The sequence below is a fragment of the Photinus pyralis genome, unplaced genomic scaffold (genome assembly GCF_008802855.1).
Source record: "Photinus pyralis isolate 1611_PpyrPB1 unplaced genomic scaffold, Ppyr1.3 Ppyr1.4_LG4, whole genome shotgun sequence".
NCBI classification, from domain to species: Eukaryota; Metazoa; Arthropoda; class Insecta; order Coleoptera; family Lampyridae; genus Photinus; species Photinus pyralis.
Genome location: NW_022170511.1, coordinates 8,336,815 through 8,359,742, shown reverse-complemented (window position 1 = coordinate 8,359,742; position 22,928 = coordinate 8,336,815). Strand labels below are relative to the sequence as shown.

The 22,928-nt window shown below is 37.0% G+C and overlaps 1 protein-coding gene across 1 annotated transcript in view; it reads left to right on the top strand.

Annotated features, from left to right (window-relative positions):
* Positions 1 to 3,114: 3,114 nt before the first annotated feature.
* LOC116169552 (probable G-protein coupled receptor Mth-like 1) overlaps positions 3,115 to 22,928 on the top strand; it is a 54,044-nt gene continuing 34,230 nt past the window's right edge. Inside the window, exon 1 of the mRNA XM_031485668.1 lies at positions 3,115 to 3,402. Coding sequence (XP_031341528.1) covers positions 3,144 to 3,402 — 259 coding nt within the window. The 5' untranslated portion in view covers positions 3,115 to 3,143. The remainder of the gene's footprint in view (positions 3,403 to 22,928) is intronic.

Genomic DNA, 22,928 nt, shown 5'->3' with positions numbered 1-22,928 from the left:
TAAAATATCGCCGAAAAACTGAAAATGTTAAATTTCGTTTTCATCTTTCCTAGCGTTCTATGGGCACTTTTTCTCCAGGAATGTGAATCTGTTATCAGAATTTCCATAACACGCTAGATGTAGAAGCTACAGGGCAACTACTCTCTCATTTCGGATTGCGCAAATATATACAAAAAGTAAAAGTTGGATGTGCATGCGCAAATTTTTTTCATCTGCATCGTTGCTTGAGGTTTATGGAATATTTACTACCATAGAAAACCGGACATTCATATGTGTTTTGTAACAAAAATTACCCTTTTTGGGGGTTTGGGCAGAAAAACAATAGCGACTTTTTTTATTTTCAAAGCTACCGTTACTGAACATAGTTGTCGTACACACGGACAAACGGAGAGACAGACAGATGGACAGTAATACAAAATTATAGACGATCTCGAGTATCGTTAGTATTTATTATTTACACCATTTATTTTTCTAACTTCATAAACTTTTTTTTATTCAAAATTAAAGTTCTATCATTACTGATGCTATTGGTACACCCTACAAGAACTATAATATTAAGAAATTTCTCAATGTTCTATAACGGTGTCCAAAATTCACCACTAAGCCCTATCTAATCGGATATTTTCACTCGATATTTTCCCGTTTAGTAGTCTAAATTTAAATGAAGCTGCATGTTCCCCAAGACGTAAATTTCATGCTACTTAGTTACTAACTACAAAAATGTATGTTACAGATTTCCATGGACAGTGTAAAACAGGATACGAATCAAGAGAAAAGAAAATTGCAAGCCACGTGCATTTCTTACCAATTATAATTACATTAACTTTCTTTTCTGTGTAAAATTACTACGCCAATTACAATTGGTCATTCCAAGAACATTTTAAGAAATGTAGTGCACTCGTTTAGAAAATTTGAATTAATTGCGATTCAAATTCAATTACTTCAAGCTCTGACTAATATCAACTTGCACAATGCAATAATTAGCAACGTACAATTTCCGTCTTTGTTAATTAAGGGGGCTATGCGAATATTTTTCTATTCAACCAGAAGGCACTATCATTACATACGAACCGTTAAACGTGAATTTAATTACGATTTTTTAAATATGTAAACGAGCTTTGGTCCCGACAATGTGCTCACGAGAGTGAATTCCGATACATAAAGCATAATTTGGGTCATTACGAGTATATATAAATAAATTCACTAAACCTTCATTCGGCGCGAAGGACGGTGTTAACAATAGGCCGCGTACAAAATACGCGAAGGAATTGCGATGAATCATCATCTAACAGTACACACTGTCGTTTTCCAAACATACCAATGAGAAAGATTCTAGATCGCTCGGCCCGGAACTAAGATGGAATAAATTTGGGATGAAGATTAATAACACCTACATGGTGCGCTCGGTTACAGTTAACCTTCCAAGACATGTCAATTAACTTTTATTTAGAACACACAGCGCTACATATGTCAACCTGCCGTTTGTATAGTAAGGAACGTGCGCCGCAAAAGTAAATGTCCCAATTTTTTGGCACCATTCTTTCGACTCGAATGCTCAATTTATAATGACAACAGAAATAAACCGCAATTAACATTTAGATCGCCTACTTACCCATCAAAAAACATGGCATCGGCGACATGGTCCTTCCGGCGATTTGGATGATGCACAAAAGTATGTAACCGATAAGTAAACATACGATGTGATTCGTTTGGCATCTCCAATGCAGAACGTGGTGGCTTGCCGGAAGCAGAGATCCTGCGGCAAGGGTGGCCGCCAGAAAGATGGCGCTCAGTGCTAAACCGATGGGGTACAACGTGAAACGCAAGTCCGATTGTTTGGTTGCCGGTACGGTCGTGACGGTTGGTGGCATGTAATGGTTGCAGGTAATTACGCTCGGCTGTCCTGAAAGAGAAACATCCACATTAACACGTTTCTGCTAAATAATTGCAATTTCTGTCCAAACTAGCATTGATCATCAAGTTTTAATTCATGTAGGTATATGTAGGAAAAAAAGTGTGAATCTCTGGACCACTCTCGTCTCGACTCTTTTGATACAAAATGACCCAATACATTAATATAGAAGGTTGTCCATTAGATATTTAACTGACACAAGAAAAACCACCCCTAATTCTGAGTTACTTACTGTCAGACGTTGCAGTTTCGGACTCCGTTGGGGATGATAATGAGATTATTGATTTTTAATCTGCTTACATCGCATGTTTTGTGCAGAATTTTATTCGGTCGCAGATACCAAGAACAGGGATTTTTTGAGTATGAAGCTTGGCAAAAAGTAGAGTCTTCAGCCTTTACTTTGTTTTGAAAAGTGTAATTATAGGCAGTAATCATTTCATTCTATTCAATCTTTAAATTTCGTGTCACAACCTGTTATTTACATTTTGCATTATATTTTGACGTTTATTGAATCTTCAAGGTTTGTTTTATGTACATACAGTTACTGAATCATGTTTGTTCGTTTTTAATGTACAGGTGGATATACCTCGATAAGTATTTATTTATGTATTCACGTGTACATTAAAAACGAACAAACATGATTCAGTAACTGTATGTACATAAAACAAACCTTGAAGATTCAATAAACGTCAAAATATAATGCAAAATGTAAATAACAGGTTGTGACACGAAATTTAAAGATTGAATAGAATGAAATGATTACTGCCTATAATTACACTTTTCAAAACAAAGTAAAGGCTGAAGACTCTACTTTTTGCCAAGCTTCATACTCAAAAAATCACTGTTCTTGGCATCTGCCACCGAATAAAATTCTGCACAAAACATGCGATGTAAGCAGATTAAAAATCAATAATCTCATTATCATCCCCAACGGAGTCCGAAACTGCAACGTCTGACAGTAAGTAACTCAGAATTAGGGGTGGTTTTTCTTGTGTCAGTTAAATATCTAATGGACAACCTTCTATATTAATGTATTGGGTCATTTTGTATCAAAAGAGTCGAGACGAGAGTGGTCCAGAGATTCACACTTTTTTTCCTACATATACCTACATGAATTAAAACTTGATGATCAATGCTAGTTTGGACAGAAATTGCAATTATTTAGCAGAAACGTGTTAATGTGGATGTTTCTCTTTCAGGACAGCCGAGCGTAATTACCTGCAACCATTACATGCCACCAACCGTCACGACCGTACCGGCAACCAAACAATCGGACTTGCGTTTCACGTTGTACCCCATCGGTTTAGCACTGAGCGCCATCTTTCTGGCGGCCACCCTTGCCGCAGGATCTCTGCTTCCGGCAAGCCACCACGTTCTGCATTGGAGATGCCAAACGAATCACATCGTATGTTTACTTATCGGTTACATACTTTTGTGCATCATCCAAATCGCCGGAAGGACCATGTCGCCGATGCCATGTTTTTTGATGGGTAAGTAGGCGATCTAAATGTTAATTGCGGTTTATTTCTGTTGTCATTATAAATTGAGCATTCGAGTCGAAAGAATGGTGCCAAAAAATTGGGACATTTACTTTTGCGGCGCACGTTCCTTACTATACAAACGGCAGGTTGACATATGTAGCGCTGTGTGTTCTAAATAAAAGTTAATTGACATGTCTTGGAAGGTTAACTGTAACCGAGCGCACCATGTAGGTGTTATTAATCTTCATCCCAAATTTATTCCATCTTAGTTCCGGGCCGAGCGATCTAGAATCTTTCTCATTGGTATGTTTGGAAAACGACAGTGTGTACTGTTAGATGATGATTCATCGCAATTCCTTCGCGTATTTTGTACGCGGCCTATTGTTAACACCGTCCTTCGCGCCGAATGAAGGTTTAGTGAATTTATTTATATATACTCGTAATGACCCAAATTATGCTTTATGTATCGGAATTCACTCTCGTGAGCACATTGTCGGGACCAAAGCTCGTTTACATATTTAAAAAATCGTAATTAAATTCACGTTTAACGGTTCGTATGTAATGATAGTGCCTTCTGGTTGAATAGAAAAATATTCGCATAGCCCCCTTAATTAACAAAGACGGAAATTGTACGTTGCTAATTATTGCATTGTGCAAGTTGATATTAGTCAGAGCTTGAAGTAATTGAATTTGAATCGCAATTAATTCAAATTTTCTAAACGAGTGCACTACATTTCTTAAAATGTTCTTGGAATGACCAATTGTAATTGGCGTAGTAATTTTACACAGAAAAGAAAGTTAATGTAATTATAATTGGTAAGAAATGCACGTGGCTTGCAATTTTCTTTTCTCTTGATTCGTATCCTGTTTTACACTGTCCATGGAAATCTGTAACATACATTTTTGTAGTTAGTAACTAAGTAGCATGAAATTTACGTCTTGGGGAACATGCAGCTTCATTTAAATTTAGACTACTAAACGGGAAAATATCGAGTGAAAATATCCGATTAGATAGGGCTTAGTGGTGAATTTTGGACACCGTTATAGAACATTGAGAAATTTCTTAATATTATAGTTCTTGTAGGGTGTACCAATAGCATCAGTAATGATAGAACTTTAATTTTGAATAAAAAAAAGTTTATGAAGTTAGAAAAATAAATGGTGTAAATAATAAATACTAACGATACTCGAGATCGTCTATAATTTTGTATTACTGTCCATCTGTCTGTCTCTCCGTTTGTCCGTGTGTACGACAACTATGTTCAGTAACGGTAGCTTTGAAAATAAAAAAAGTCGCTATTGTTTTTCTGCCCAAACCCCCAAAAAGGGTAATTTTTGTTACAAAACACATATGAATGTCCGGTTTTCTATGGTAGTAAATATTCCATAAACCTCAAGCAACGATGCAGATGAAAAAAATTTGCGCATGCACATCCAACTTTTATTTTGTATATATTTGCGCAATCCGAAATGAGAGAGTAGTTGCCCTGTAGCTTCTACATCTAGCGTGTTATGGAAATTCTGATAACAGATTCACATTCCTGGAGAAAAAGTGCCCATAGAACGCTAGGAAAGATGAAAACGAAATTTAACATTTTCAGTTTTTCGGCGATATTTTAAAAATGTTTCAAACTTTCAAATGCGTTTTTTTAGTGAGAAAAGGGCCACATTGAACCTACACTGTATCTCTCACCGTTACGCAGATCCCAATAGTGAGCTACGAATTTGAACTACCCTGTACAGGTCGAACCGATTGTCGGGTAATGGTGGCGAGTATTCCAATTGTTTGCTAAGTGTCTAACAATTGGTGTGATTCATTAGGGATTGCGGTGATTGTTTTCGATAATGCAGCGCATTCACAGAGCATGGCTTTCCGCAGGGTTCAATACTGGATCCACAACTATTTCCCTATTCCAAAGTGCTTGTAAGCATCGTCACATTAAATCAATATCGGTTTTATTTCTGGGAGAGTATTCTTCTAATGGCAACATTGAGGAGAGTTTTCAAATGGCTTCAAAACCAAAATAGTATACAGAGCGAGGGGTAAATCGCTAGGCAAAATCGTGTACACCAAACTTCATACTTCACGTATTTCATCAATACTTCATGGACTTCATCAATACTTCACGGACTTCACCAATACTTCATAGACTTCATCAATACTTCACCGAACTTCACGGACTTCACCGACACTTCATGTATTCCACCAAAAACTTCACGGACTTCACTGATACTTTATGAATTTCACTGATATTTTGCAATGGACAAAACCCATCCTTTTTTCTAGAGTTCTTGTAAAGCACTCAAAGCAGTAAAAGATGTAGAATGTATTGATATAAATGATAATAGAGGCATAACAAAAACGAAACGGTAATATAAAGTAAAATAAAAACATACTTTGTTTATACATAGAGGTAAGTACATAGGCGAAATTGAAATGAATCAATTTTTTAAAGCAATTTTTAAAAAAATGGGCTTTTGTTTGAGTTTTGCCCGCCCGTCGGACCCACTTCTGCGGTTTTGAACTACTTTTAGGGGAATGGTCCTAGAGTCCTGGAATTTTTTGCAATATGTAGCCTATACCTTGAAGGTGTGGCACACGGCAATCAAATTTCGCTGTCTTAAGGGAGGTGGCCTCCATCAATTATTTCCTGAGATGCTGTTTTTGAAAGTAAAAGTAAAACGTGCATTACTTTTACATACGGCAATCAATTGGCGCATGGCTTTAGTGGTGCAGTAAAAATTTTGAAAATGGGGAGGGGGGACGGGGGTAAACACCCGTTCCACCTTTCATGGTCTCATCGAAATAAATTGGTTTGCACAAACTATAACGTTACCGCGCGACTCTTTTTCAAGTTCAGTTCATGGCGCGGGGGGGGGGCGTATTTTATCTTTCATGATATTCTAATTAAAGGTCTCAACGAAAGGAATTAATTTCTACCAACCATAGTCCTCTTCTTCGATCCCTTACCGTGATTGGATATATCCCCTTATATCTCCACAACAGATTGTTGGAAGAGTACTCACAAAGGGCGATTGGGACATCTTAAAGAAATATATCCATTGAGCGATTATCTCGAAAACGGTTAATCGGAGGAAAGTACTTTCAAAGGCAAAATCAATCGGGGGTGTCGGAGGATTTTCAATGTCCTCCCATCAATCATCTACTAAGAAAGTAAATATCGATAACATGCTACTACCTTCTAACCCAACCATTTACTAAGCTATTTCGGTTTAAAAAATGGCCCTTTATCTTTATCTGCACAGGAGTTGTGCACCATTTATACTTAAGACTTTATAAGCTTCAAATTTCTGTTATACCTTCCTATGTAGTTATACTAAATGGTTCACTTCCTGTTAATGTAATGGGTCCTGTTAAAATATGTGTTTTATTAACAGATTGGAGATCTGGCTCTATACCATATAAAGGTGTCCAATTCTTCTTTTAAAAATTTCATTTCAAAAAACAAACAAAATAAGCGGGAAAATATTGCTTAGGTCTTTTAAAAGGTATTGTAACATATTACCAGACTGAACCCAATAAGCAACTCTTAATCCTTTTACAACAGGTTGCATTTTTAGGGGATTATTTTCAAGAATTATGCTAATGGTGTTGTTTGTGGGATAGTATTGACCTCGGGATTGACATTATAGGCGTAAATAACTCAATGGCGTGGCCAGAAACTTGATTTGCAAGGGGCTGATGTACTAAGTTGTGGAGAGTGCTGAGATTTTAAGGAAAACAAAAGCCGCTATCCACGTGACAAATTTTCCGTCTGTCGATTTTATTTTAATATACCTAATAAAAGTGTTATTTAGCTACCTGAACCTGATGATAATAAAGGAAAGGATTTATTAAATTTTTAAAAGGAAACAATTTACGATCTTTGTACCTACACATAACTACGACGCAAGGACTATCAGTACGTCTATGAGTCGCTGTCTCATCAGGGCGTCTGTCGCCTGTGTAACTGTCCTTTTGTTTTGTAGAAATGGGCATAGTTAGTCTTTCATAAATAAATGCCATATACTTTTGCGGATAAAAAACTTACCTTTCAGCATAGATTTTTTAATCTATACTTTCAGTTTTATTTCGCAGAAATTTATTTAATTTTACCTCGAATTTTAGTGGTTACAACCGTGAATTGAACTACCGTACGATTTTTGTTAAGGGATTTGAATATAAACTTCGCCACAACCTCATGCATTTTTCCAATAGTTCGCTTAAACTTCACTAACTTCACCAATACTTCACGGACTTCATCAATACTTCACGGACTTCATCAGTACTTCACGCACTTCAACAATACTTCACGAACTTCACCAATATTTCATGGACTTCACCAAAACTTCATATGAACTTCACGGACTTCATCACACTTGTACACCATACTTCACCAGTGGTTCACCCCTCGATACAGAGGGTTTTCTTGGGAGATTAAGGCAGATAAACCATCTTGATTTCTGTGGCACTTTTACCCTAATGGCAGTACAGGGCATTTTTCAAAAAATAGTATTGGGAGCCTAAACAATCTCGGTTTTATTTATGTAACCGTTTTCCCTTAATGGCAGTATTGGGGGAGTTTTCAAATGCAAAGTGAACAGCATTTATAGCAGGCATGGGCAACTTTTTTTCCAAGGGGCCAAAATAAAATTTTTCATATGCACCACGGGCCACAGTTGAAAATACAAATAAATAGTATATAATTATTTATTTCTTTTTGGTTTTTACCTATTTTATGCTTTCGTAAAAATCATTTTTTTTTAAATTGACACTATTTTGCATACAACATTTTCCAGATGTGGATAATAAATCTCCATATTCAGCTTGTATCCAAATTTTTATTTATTTTTTTAAATTTTTATTTTATTGCCTTTATTTGATAGTGGGTGGAGTGTTTGCAATTTGCTACTCTTCCCACTCAACCCACTATACAATTACAAACAGCCATGCCTTACCTGGGATTCGAACCCAGGACCCTTGTAGCCAAAGTTAGAGCTACTAACGTAAGCTCATCTGAGCTACGCAGGTCGACTCTTAAGATTTGTTGCTTTAAAATGTTGCTTAATTCCAAAACACGTGGCGTTTTATTGCTCCACCCGGTATATATCGCGACGAAAATTCTGGAAAATCCCTGGTGATATCTCTGAAACAAGAAATTTATAGTATACGGGTTGCAGTTTTTCCCTAATGGCGTTATAGGTGGGAGCGAGAGTGGGGGTCTTCAAATGCGAACTTCGGTCAGTATACACGTTTTTTTGAAGGCAAAATACGGGAGATTTTCTTGGGAGTCTTTGTGCGATCCATTGTTATTTTTAGTATTCGGTTCCAGTTTCCATATTCCGACGAATGGAACCAAGAAGAATCCATTCCTGAACAGCCAATCAGAAGAACCTAACGTCAGCTTTGGTTCGGTCCGAAGTTCGATTTATTAATTAGTCCCAGGTTCGGTTCGCCATTCGGTCGGTTTAACAAAATCCATTCAGTTCGCTCAACGAAAAGTCACTTACATCTTTGTCTTCAATCAAAACTTACGAATGAAAACGGAAATAACTCCACGTTTAGTTTGATCCGAGGTTCGGTTTTCACAATGAACATAAAAAATAGAACAGGCTATAATTTGACGTGCGTCTATCCAGGCGACGAGACAAAGACTTGTGTGCAGTTCTCCGAAGTGCCTTAGTGCAAATAATATTAAATTAAACATGACGTCAATGGCGTAAAAAACAATATCGAAATAAGCACAAATACCCTTCCTTGCATATGGAATAGCGTTAGAAAAACTACGAAAACAATTTCAAGTTCTCTGAGACTTAAACAACAAAAGAAATGTAGTGAATACTCCACAAATCCCGATAGACATCGAGGCGTCATTAAGGATTATAGTCATCGGCGAGAAAAAACGAGGGCGAATGTGACGTAATCTTTCCTAGAAATATGGCGTGTTTGTTCGAGAACATTCTGAAGCGCCCTTGAGCACTCGAAAACATTCTAAGAACATTCTAGAAAAAAATTTGTTTGCTATCGAATTGTGTTTCGAGTTCAGTGCCAACTTCGATGCGAGTTTATATTTATTTAGTTATAAATTATAAAGCGATAAATAATAATTATTGTTATAGATTAATCCAAAAAGATGTCATCCAAAAAGTTTCCGAGGAAATATGTTCAAATTGGCCTTAAAACAGATTTTAAAGGTTTCCGAACCGCAAATAACATTCTTTAAGGAAATCTACAAAAAATACTTACGCATATAATTTAAACGGATGTCTATGATTATTTCATAATTTTTAAAGATTCAAAAAGGAGCTGCGTTGCCTCAAACCCGAAAACGGCCAACTAGCTCAGGGTTGGAAAATACAACATAAGCTTGAGATCTGGCACAGCAGTAGTTCGTTCTGGGGTTCTTAACTTCGTTGCGGGGTTGAGCGCCGCTCAATTTCTAAGTTAACTCTCCTCGTATGAAATTGAGAAGATACGTGGGTAGTAATAACAATAAAATCAATTTAGGAACTAAAAAAAAACTGGTTTATTGTCAAACATCAACCAAAGTAAAATTGTCTCCACAATTGGATAGCGTATACAAAATATTCCTCCAAATCACTCATTTCACAGCAAAATGGTCGCTTGTTATCAGCAGGTGGAAGGGGGAAACTTGTACGTCGAACAATAATCGTATATAATGTCAGACGTGTCCGGAGCTTAAAGTTGAAGGTCAACTGGAACTAAAACTCTAAAAGAAATCAAAGGTAATCTCCCTTCGTTGAGGGCTAATCGTAGATGCAGCAACAATTGTCGATGGAAATTGCAGTACAACCTAAAGACACTCTAAATACACAAAATGCAAATGGCGGTACTTACTATAAAAAAAGGGATGAATGCAAATGTAAAACCTCACTAGGAGTATAGGTGAAACCCGTCTACTAATTACTTCGGAATCCCCAAATTATGAATCCAATCGCCAGAGATCAATATATTTGGAAGATGGCAATTTGAATTCCATGCGTTCTACCTTACGCTTTGAGGTGTTTGTTTAATTGTCGTGTATTTCAATACGGCTTATGAAGAAAAATAAAGAACAAAGTGAACACCCACCAATTAACGAAAAAAAATACGCCCAAAATTGGCGTTGTCAAATTCCAACGATAGATGGAGCCCTCTATCAAGATCCTTCAAAAGTTACGGGGATCTTTCAACAAGTAGTAAACCATAAACCATAATAATGCTTTGTAATGGAGAAAATAAATCGTTACAAAATTCCTGTGTTAAATGTTTCTAAGATTTCGCCTTTTTTTAGAATTCCGAGAAGGTTTATGTGAGGTTTTTGAATTCACTTCTTTGAAAATTTATACCAAACAGCATCCAGAATTGTTAAATTGTTCGTTTTTGAAAAGATTTCTATAATTTTTATTTTTACACTTCCGCATCTAAGGCAAACAATTATAAGAACATTCCCATTTTCTGTTGCTTTTAGTTGTTTTCACTGGTGTTCGGACTCTCACGCCATTCCATTATATGAATAATTCCTTTGTACATTATGTTTCAAAACCTCGCGAACCGTGGTAATTTATGCATATTGCGGCATTCCAAAGTTGTCATCGGTATCCGACTGGATGTCGGTTTTCCGCCAGCTAAAAAAAATCAAGCCTCCAGAATGATTAAATACGAAGATGAAGGTGGTCAATGCTCCTAATCACCTACGAGTATATGTATAGGTATTAATTAATTGAAGCGCCCGTCTTCTGTTAGACCACAAATTTAATTGAGCATAAAGGCGTATAAATCTGGGCGATATTCATAACGATAAGATCAATTGATTACCACATTATTTACATTCTCATTTACATTTTTAGAAAGAAAACATGGAAACAATTATGTTAATTTATGCCATAGATAAATTTAAATACTTCAATGCGTTCTTTTTTTAAAACGATTTACCTTAATTGGAATTTGTTAAAAGGTTTCGAACGGTGGACAACATCGTCTTCGATGGTATGCGAAGAATTTTCTCGTCCGAAGCCAAACCGTATAATAAAAAATGTGTGAAAATCAATCCAAACTTTTCAGTTTTAGTAAATTGTAATTTTTGGATCAAAGGTTCGTTACGCGTAAGTAAGAAAATCAAATTTTACCTGATAAATTTACGGAAGAGTTGACAAATATTGCTGCGGATTCTTCCATTAGGCAAGAATTACATAGCAGCAGGGGAGACTATTTAAATATCTTTTATAAGTAATAAACTGTCTTCAGTTGATACGACTGCACTAAATTCCACTTTTAAATGCAGAGAAAATCACTTCCAATCTAAAAATGTATTTATTTTATTAAACTTTTAAGTAAAGGCTCCCTCCTCCCTACAACTCATTTAGGGTAAACTGCCTTAGACATAAAATCGAGATCGTTTATGTGTCTTAAACATTTAACTAAGGCTCCCAAGAGGATTCCCTGCACCTATATGTAAGACACCAGTCTATATTTTCGCAGGCAGAGATAGTGCTTACAGAAAGGTGACATCTTTTTATATGCATCGATGTCATAATTTACTTAACGTCAATCAATTCTTTCATATATGTGAGGGGCATGACGATATAATCAATAAATCAGTCAATCGTGACCATTGATATCACTCGCCCCAAATTGTCAGGATCATCTGGGTCTCTAACGGTACCTGGCCTCCATGGCTGCTCTCGGCCTGGACCACTGTAATTATAAGAAACACAAGGAGCACCTCTGTCTTGCATTCAGCCTAACTACTCTAATCATGTTACTCAACAACTCTCAACAAGCTACCGTAGTAGCGGGGTTACGAGAACAGAGGGTCTTCTTACGTCCAGGACCCCATATGCCACCCGGCTACGTATCCCCCTGTGCAATCCCTACCCTCCTGCGTGGAAATAACGAGGGTATAAAAGAGTCTTTCACACGTCAGCTGGCTACAGCCGGGCCCACATGTCCCGGTAGCCCTTACGCTGTCCGTAACTCACATAAAGGGGGCCTTGTGACGCCCGGGCCCGCCGAGGCCTGGAATACGTAACCCTCATGCGCAATGAATTGCCATGGCTCTCCTCCTCACATTACATGTATCTAGGTGCGGACACGTAGCCTGCCCCTGGAACGCCCCGCCCTCACAATGAACGAGGGTAACAGGAGTCTTTCAACGCGGTGGGCTCAGAAAACCCAGACGCGGGGTCCTTACACTGATCGACCGGCCCGCACGATGAATCCTGGTGGACGGTGCATCCAGCGTGGTGGGCAGGACGGATCTAGATGCTGAGCGTTTCCCCCGACGTGCTGGGCCAACCATTCCTGAGGTGCCGGGCACAGCCACCGACCAGACGGCCCTACGCGCCCTTAAATTGGCCCAGAGCTCTTACGACCGTAACGTAACTCCAAGTGAGATAAATATGGCTGGCCTTTTACACGTGTCCAGACGCCATCTCCGGCACAACAAAGACTAGCAACCTGCCACGTATCCTCCATGCGCTAAGGAGCTCTTCCAACGCCGGCCCAGCCGGACGTAGCTCCCGATTAGTGAAGGAAGGCTTTACTCAACGCCGGGCCAAATTGATACAGGTATATGGACCTGGACCCATGCCCGACGTACCCCCAATGAGACCATCAGAGGCCTTCCAACGTGGGCAGGCAAACTAGTCTATTCCAATTAGGGACAAGCAGTAATTAACTGCACGCACAAATGCACATTCTGCGGGCATTGCATTCGACACCCCTATAAGTCTTATTTACTAATTATCAACATACTCTAACTCCTAATCAAGAAGGTACCTTCGGTAATTAATTATCTACTAATAACTCGCATCTCATACGTAATTCATATGCTCAACGTTTCTGAGGAAAGGGTACACCTTTACCCTTTTATGAACAAAAGCCGAATTACATTCATACAATAATTATACAAGCAGAGGTACTCACTCACTGTGGTAATTCGAGTTATTCCAATTTAACAAGTGCACGTCACAACACTTAGAAAGCACGAAACAATACTGACCAAATCTCCCGCTTGGAATTCGTATTCGAAATATTAATTAGTATCGACACCCTCAATTGTCGGTCCGATACGCATGATTAACTTACCCTCTTAAGTCCGCTTTCGGTTGGCAGTTTTATTGGTTTCTAGGTAAATTATTACACATGCGAGTGTGGGAAATGAAACACGCGTGGCACTAAGGCAAACAAGGGCTCTATTGATCAAATACATTTTGTAAAACATAAGAAAAAAAAACTACGTACTACATATACGATTTTTTTTTGCTACAGTTCGCATTTCAAATTTTCCCCTATACATATCTATATTCATGAAATTGCACTTCTGTAACAAAGTCGTATATCCACGAATAAAAGTGTGCAAGATACAGTGAATGCGGCCTGCGGGACCAAAAGAAATACAGAAAATTCACTGAAACTCAAGCGGCAGGTATGAACGAAATATACATCGTACCAATAGTTCCAATAATGTGGGACTCCTAAGTCCACATATACCGGTTAGCTGTTTCCGAAATTGTTTTCCAATGTTCAAAACCTGTCACTTGTGTTGGGCAATCGAAGAAAGTGCCAAACCCAAAACGACTATTTTAAAGGCGTTTCAGAAAGTTGCCCACAGCTTGCGAAACGTGGTTGATTGCATTGAGAACGGACTTTGTCAATTTCGTCATGTAACGGCAAAACTTGAACTTTACAGCCGGTTTTTTTTTGTAATTTTTTGTACAAGTATGAGTAACGCGTACTCGTCTTAATACGAATGTAAACACACCAGTTTTTTGGGGACTCGCGGCGACCAGTTGTCGCGGAAAGGTATAATTAAACGGCATTCAAAATACATTTATCTAAATTTACGGACTGTTTTAATCGCTGCCGAGCCTTACCGGAATTTTTTTCGATCACAATTACTCGCATTCCTTCCTTAAATAATATTAGCTTAGAAATTTGGAAGGCATTCCGATATCGTCTTGAACTTTACAACGCAATGGCTCGACGATAAGGATTATTTGTTCCAAAAATAAACAGGCTCTAGAGTCAAAACCCGTTTTGTAAACTGCCGATATTTATTCAGCCGATACATAATTTCGATTCGTCTTTATCAATTTGTACATAATCGATTGATTTTCTTTTCTTTTTGATAAGCGCGATGTCAGTGACCGATGGATGTGACCTGTAGGTGTAGTGTACCTGAAGCATACCAGGCGAGTTTATGCTTGTCTGAGCATTACTCTTAACCCCTTTGTTACAATTCTTTGATATTATACACTCTCATAACCTGTGTAGATTTGATACAGTTCCATTGTGTACGTGTTATCGTAACTTATAATATCGTGCATCGATTGCGCTTAGATCATCTTAAAAGCGTTCCGCAGGTAGTCATGCACAGGTGGAAGCACGAACGTTTCCCAAGAACATTGGAGGTTGTCATCCTGTCAAAGGATCAAATTCACTTTGCCCGGGACATGCCAAAGGCACGCGGTGGGATCAGATCTTGTCTGTCCAAAATAATGTAGAGCTTTCCGGTCAGTTCATTAAAAACTAGTTTCTTTTATTCCTATTTAAGAAGTTGAAACATATCGCATTAGGTTAGAGAAACAATCGATGAATTCTGTTCAAAAATTACAATCCCGACATTATGCGAAGTAGCACCATTTTGTTGAATAACTGGACATCCGGAGTACCGAATTTCCTTTGTAAGTCTAGCATAAAAATTTGCTCGTGTCATTTTCGCCCAAACTATCTATATCATTACAATGTGCATATTTCATAATATGTAAATTCTGCTATGGAATATCGGGACACTAATGATACCAAATATTGATATATTGATATTGCATCTACACATACTAACATTTACAGACGTATACTTATGTTTACACCATTATGTGACCACAGTGCGGGATAAAGGGGAGGGGGGCAAAAGGGGGCAAGTGCCCCGGGCGGCACTCAATAGGGGCGGCAAAAGTCGGCATGGTTCGTGTAATTTTAATTTGGTGTCCGGGAAATCCCGAGAACCAAACCTGGAATAAGCTAAGCTTTGAACGGGATAGGGTACTCTCCAAAATTATAGACTTTGAGATCACAGCGCTGTACATATTCTTTATTTGTATGAAATAATAATTGAACAGTTTTTTTATGTTGCCTTGATCATTTGCATGTGGTTAGTTGTGTGTTAGTTTGGGAAGAAGGGCGGCAAAATACCAAATTTGCCCCCGTGCTAAAAACTTCTAGATCCGGCACTGCGTGTCCATGTCACATGTGTATTTGGTATTATGTCCGTTACAAGAAGTAACTGATATAATTTAATCCCTTACTTTAACCCTCGCTTTAATCATAATAATTGTCAGATCTTCGAAGTGCTTTATACCTTCTAGTTATACTATTAAACTTTTTTCTCATCCGAAGTCCAATCGTGGAGGGATGCTTTTATCCTTTATGATACTCTAATGAAAGGAAACAGAGGCGCACCCATAAAAAATTCGGTGAGACTATATAGGTCGAGTGCTGCATTTTTTTCGATCGCGAATGGGATTCGTAGCCAGACCTTCGAGCAGGGAATATTGCGAAGCGTTGCCGTATTAATACGTGAGCGTACATTTTTTTCATTACTGTGCATTCTTGCGCTTAAATAAATTGTTACCGCGAAAGCGTTGGGGTCCAAGGTGCAAAACATTCCCATTGCGTTATCTTTTGCAATGGCAAGTTACGTTAAAAAACCAGTTTAGTAATTAAAGTTATGCGCATAATTTATACATACGAGGTGCTAGTAACATTATGAATAAAACGGCAACCGGTAAAAACAATTAATTCGCGCTACCAAACAAACCCTAAGTTATAAGCGCATTCCATACTGCGGAACATTGCTAATTTTTCCCAGTAAATAAACCAAATTTGAACTAATAATAATAACTTGTGAGGAACCTGAAGCACGGGTTTATCCCGTATTAAAATTGCTCCAACTGACAATTGGAGAAAATTTCAACGTATCGATAAAAGTTTTTTTTTTTAATTTTTGCATTGTATAAGAGTAGGGGTCGGCCATAATTGGGGATTTTCGATAAAAACCATTTTTGCAAGAAGTAGAAACTTTCTTTTTTGGATGTGGTTTAGGGAAAAAAAGTAGTGGGGTTTCACTTGTTAGTAGACGTCCGGAAATTTTGGTTTAGTGAACAGCGTGCGTTTGCAGTGGACTGTTATTTTTCATACCGTTTTTCAATTGTTGCACTCAAACAAAGCGCGATGGCTACTGAGTAATGGTGAAAGACAACATTGCTGGTCGCCTACTAATCAGTGAGACCCCTTCGGCAGTCCCACTACCTACTTCTTCTCGTTAAACCATGCCCACTTTAAAAAAGGAAGTATCCGCGCTGCACCCTGTAGATTCAATATTGGATTAAAAAAATCAAAACGGCGTGTATAATTTCGTATCGGACAGATCACCAAAATTTGAGCGGCTTTTAAAATAATAACTTTTCGGAGCTTTATTGATACCAAAAACGAAGCTAAATCCCAAATAATTTGGATGGAGAAATGAGAAAAACGTTTCCGCACCTTATACCCGCAGGAAAGGTAGACGGTAATTGAATCGGCGCAGGAAAATAAAAAGAATACGATCACCTAATCAAAGATAAAATTTGGGGAAAAATCAAAATTATCGGATGCTAGGAGGATATACGAAAAGGCGGGAAAATCAGTACAAAAAACAAACGATAGAGAGCGCTACAAAGAAAACCAAAGATTCGACACAGAACGTAGAAAGCAGGGCGAATGATAAAACATGCATGAAATTACAGAAGAGTAAGGAATTAAAGAAACAAAAGAAAAATAAATAACAGGTGAAAACGGAAAAATGTATATAATGAAAATAAAGGGGAAATTCCATATAAAAAAATACAAAATTACCTCACACCACTATCATAAAAGCAACCAACAAAACCCCAAGAAAATCCCCAAAAACCCTAATAAAACAGCAAAAAATTACTTTGTTAAAACTGCACAAAAACACATTGCAATAGATACAGGGTGTTCCTAAATATGATGTTAAATACGGGCAGCGATAATTCTTTGGCTTATTTTATGACTAAAAGTTCATGCATGTCTAGCTACGCAAATGCTTCGTTACCGATGTGTTATAGTTCTACCGGACACGTTACAAGATATACAATTTTCAATGCCAACTAGTAAAACTACTAAAAACAAGATATTATCCAAATATGTACCTACTTTCGTTTAGTCATCGAAAATTGATTTTTGGTTTGATTTTTTTTCTCGATAACTGTCACAGATATACAGAAACCAAAAAATTTCTAAATAAATCATAAAATCAAATCTTTGTTACACAATGTACCAGTAGCGCACCGAAAAAAATTCAGGACTAGAATTTGGAACGCCACCTTACACAAATAATTGTATCGTGTGCCTAATGTTAGGTTTGTTTTTGATTGTTGTCAGTATTAAACAGGGTGATATAGAAATGGGTAATATCGTTCGATTTTGTGACTAAATAAAGAGACCCATTTGCAAAAAATTCGATTTTCGCAAGTTTGTCGCTTATGATCCATCTCTTGATTGACAAGGGCAATGGTGCCCAATTTCCCTTGCAAAAAGCCAACTTACGATCCCTATTTGATAAACAATTTTGCTTTTCTATATTGCCCTTTTCTCTTTTAACTCCTTAGTGATCAAAAATACATCTGTATATGACAATGGCTAATTCACGGCTTCTGCAAAATGATAAGTCGATTCATCAATAATTTATTAGTTTATTTAATTCCGAAACGGTAAAAATCCATGTCATCGTCGTAATGTTTGTTTTGAAAACGTCACTGACTATTGCAAAAATGTGATCGACTGCTGCGTGCGCTTTTTCAATATTGCCGACGCAGCTGATATTGGATTGTTACAAATTGTCTTCTCCGCGTGTCGCCTATAGAATTTTGCACGACAATTGAATCCGATCGGCAATTAAAGAAGCACGACTTCATCTCCAGTTATAAATTAGGGAAGGTCAATTGTGAAAGTCCATTGTTATTTTTTTGATGAATATCTTACTACAACGGCATAGGGACGGGACATGTTAGAAAGTAAGCCGCCTCGAGTTAGTAGAATTGAAATGGAATTATCAATATTTACACCATAATTATTAATAAATCCTTTAATGTACAGGCGACTAAGGTTAAAGTTGCATAAAAACTATCGGACGATATTCAACATAAATGGTAATTGTTACAGTCAAATTGATTCTAGCTTCTGGTTTTGATAATGGCGTAGATGATAACCCAGCTGCAATTAAGGGGAAAAATTAGATAATTGTTTGAACGCTGCACGTGCATTGCCAACATCACAATTTCCTAGTGACCTCCCCGAAAAATGTTTGCAGAATGCAAGACATCTAATCCTTAGCAATTAATTTAATTGTCGATTGTGTGTGATAAAACACGACAGCAACTTTTTTCACTAAAAAGTTCTTGATTGATCTCTAATTGCGGAGCAAGATCAACTTCCAGTCTCATTTTTAAGAGTAACCACCACTACAGTTTCCATTCTGGTGTAAGCAACTGCAGAAAAACTCAAAGAATGCTGTCGTTCTTGTTTTGAATGTAAGAGGAGGTACCTGGTACACGTTATTAAGGTAACTTATCATTTATCATTGTTTAATTTAAATCGACACGCACATAACTTATTGTATGTAACATAAATAATTGGACGTGATTATTTGTAAGACTTGCTTTTAATATGCGAGTTCTCTTTTTAAAATACAATAGAATAGACTTTAGTCGACCGTAATGCTTACTGACCTAAATAGGCAAATTCATGACATGCAACTAGCGCATTCACCACTAAAATCCTACAAATACACCCGTTATTATTATTTCATTTGACAATAAACAATTCTTCTTTGTTGAAACTTTTTCACGTAAAAAAAAGACGCCGACGTTACTTTGGTGTGCCAATTTCACCGAGAAAGCGGATATTTATTGTTCGATGTACCGACAAAAAATATAATTAACTTTTAGTACCTATGCATTTTTTGGTAATACAATGATCATCTTGTGGTGCACTTTCTCAACAGTTATGCAGGGAAATTGTGCTCTTTTTATACATAGGGTAGGTATACATGATTTTTTGTTGTACACGCACTTTTTGATCGTTGAGTGAAGGATTGATTACTCATTGGTTTGATGTAGAGCAAAAACGCATGTGGGACGGAAGTAGAACGTGTAAACACTCGAAATTAAATGAAGCCTAAAAAATCACATTGTCCAATTTTTTCCGTTCTCGCGATAATTCGACCATTTACAAAGGTCAGTAAAGGCGAAATGGGCCAACATTTGATCTTAGGGCCCCATTTTAGGCCAAAATTTCTCCCCCATACCGTTTAATAACCCGTAAAACACATTCTCTCTGTCATCTGCAAATAACCAGTATGCCTTTGTCATTATTTTGGGGTGAGGAATGATGCCCAAACCTTTATTTGCATCTTCGTGTCGTAGTTCCAATTTTAAACACTCCGTTTTACCACAAATATGTGATAATTATTGTCACCGTAATAGAATTTTGGGCTACTTTACTTTCATTAGTAATATTTTAAGAAATCTTTTCCAATTACGATAATTGTGCCTCTTTTTTCAGACGACCCTACTCTTCATTAAAATTTAAATTTTTGTGCGAGGTTTCAGCCAAGGCTGCTCTAATTACTAGATCTGACACCTGATCATGCCAGATTTCAACCATCGGGTCTTGGTATCGGTAAAGTCAAATGTTCCGTAACTATAAAAACGAAAGTACGTAGTATCAGGTATATTCGAGCGATTTTCACGAGTAATGATCTCCAAGGTTTCATCAATTACACCGGTCTACAGCATTTTTGCGCATGGGACATATATACCTTAATTGTATTGCTTGTATAGCCACAAATAAGAATTAGAACAAAAAAAGGTTATGTATTTGTTTTTGTGCGAAAAAAATGCAAAAAACCAAAAAATAAAAATACCTATAAAATCTTACTTACATAGGCATGATTTATTATAAGGTAACGTTCCTACATTTATAATTTGTTTGTCTTAGAGTCTAAATGTTTAAAAATGGAACAGTTTTGCTATTTTTGTCATGTTCAACTGAAGTTTTTCTCATCAACCTCCCAAATATGATCTCCCATCATGCTTCCAGGTTACTGGCCTTGGTAACGTGCCTAAATTCCATTATGTCTTGATGAAAGTGTTGTCCTTGTTATTCCGAATAAGCTCCCATATTATCTTTAAATTAATCTAAATGAGAATGTAACCTGTGCTGTGCATCTTTAGAGACGTTCTATACCCGATGATGCAAAACCAAAACCTGTCAGCTCGTCATAATTTTCAGCTCTATGGTTTCCCAGGAAACACTGAATGGGAAACCATGGAATATTGCCTTAAAACTGTTCCAGGATTTTTTTGCTCTTTGCTAAGTAACCGCGGGAAAATATCACCCTCCATTTTTCTTTTTATTTGAGGGAAAACAAAGATTCCAGCTTTAATTTTCGCCCCTGAAAGCTTTCAATCAAATCGCTATAACTTTTGTAAAAGCAAATATTTTCGATGTCTAATTGCACTTTTTATTTATTTTTGCTTATTATAGTCAGAATATATTATGTAAATCCCATGCGCAAAAAAAAATTATTTTGTTGTTGACCGGTGTTATACTTGCAGGTAGGAGCTATATCGAAGTGTAGATCAATAAACTCCATGTAAGTAGGTCACAGCCTCACAGGCAATGTTGGTATCTCGTGAGTAATTTCACCGGGATCTGCCGGTAAGATAGAAACTCATCCATGGCATGACACGCGCCAAAACCAATCCTTAATATGATGTCGGGATCAAATAAAGATGCAATATCATCCACGAATTGCGTAGGTATAAGTAATATCATTGTTTAAGCAATGGTAATATCCAGGGTAATATTCAAGTAGATACAATGTAAAAGATATGCCAAAAGAAAGATGATGAGAAACAGTAAGAAAACTATTTTCAGGGAAGGTTAAAGACGTAAAAAACGTCATAATGTACCATACCTCGTATTGTTTATATGCAAATACATATCCGTAACAACCTTTCAATGGTTCCACCACAGACATCAAACAAAGAAAGAGAAACCACTCCAAAGATAAATATGGTCAAGCCAAAACAATAAATCGTACTAAAAGAAAACATTTGCATGTAATCAATGCGAAAGCAGAAACTTCACTGTCGCCGGGAAAGAAATATAACTGCGCGAGCAAGATAACCTTAAAGAAATACCATGGAAAACATATGCACGACCTCCGTCGGCGAAACAAAGGCCTATTGTAATAAGAAGTCTATAACACTTGTAAGTTAAATTCTGTACTAGCGAGTCACAAAAAATACCTAGATAGTGTTAGAATATTAAATTTAAATTATGAGCGAAAAGAACGTAACAATTCGCATAATATGTTTTTGACTAAAATGTATATCTTCTTGGAGAATTATCCTGCACATCTTCAACTTGTCCACAGCAATTAATGAAAGACCAACGCCGTTTCTGTTGCTTTCTCTCGTAACTTGTTTTCCGGTTCTTCTGGGCAATAATCTGACTCCCACGTGGTTCTTGTTCCCTGTAGCACTATCTTCTACTATAATTTTATTCGTTATCTTCTTTCTAATATCCTTCTTTAAGGGAGTGTTTTCTAGCAGTATCTTCTAATGATTCCCTTTTTATCATTTAATAATGTGTCCAGTTTTATTCTTTGTAATTCTTCTTTCTCTGTTCTGTTCGTTGAAATTTCTTTTCTTCCCGCCTTTTGAATCTGTAGTATTTCATGGTGCTGCTCTTAGTAAGAGACGTATAAACTCGTGTGTTTTGTTACTTCTTATACATAGTTTATAACCTTTGTTTTCGGATCATTACGTGTTTGAGGTTTAAATAGTCAAGATAGAGTAATATTTTGTTGTTGATACGCTCCATTTTTGGAATTGATAAGTGGTAGTTCAAAAATCAGGTACGCAAAATCTCCAAAAATATTTTGTAACGTGCAAGTTTGCATAGATTTAATGTTCAGTTATATCCTGTAGATATGCTATGTAATTTAAGTGACTCCTTGCACGCGGGGGCATTGAGTCTTTACCGAAAACGCAGTAAGTACGTTTTGTCAGAATTAGTCCACATACATAGACCGTTTATTATAAGAGAAGAGAAGAAAAAACTGTAATGATAAATCACCAGAAAATGTAAAGTAAAAAAAAAACAAATGAATATCGTCAAGTTAGTAAAAAATGCAAATTTGGTAAATTTTGAATGGAACGCCCTTTATATTTTTCAAAAATATAATAGATCTTTTCTTTCTGATTTAAAAAATATATAATACGTGACATTTGCCTTTCATTTTTTACCGTTTTTAAAATATTTCCATTTGCAAAAATGACGCACACAACTCGCATAGACAGTTCAGAGAAGAATTCTTCTCTCCCACCCAATTTTTACTTATGTACACTCGCAGAGCTCGAATACGATCCCAACGCAAAATATGCTTCAACTATGTTTTTTA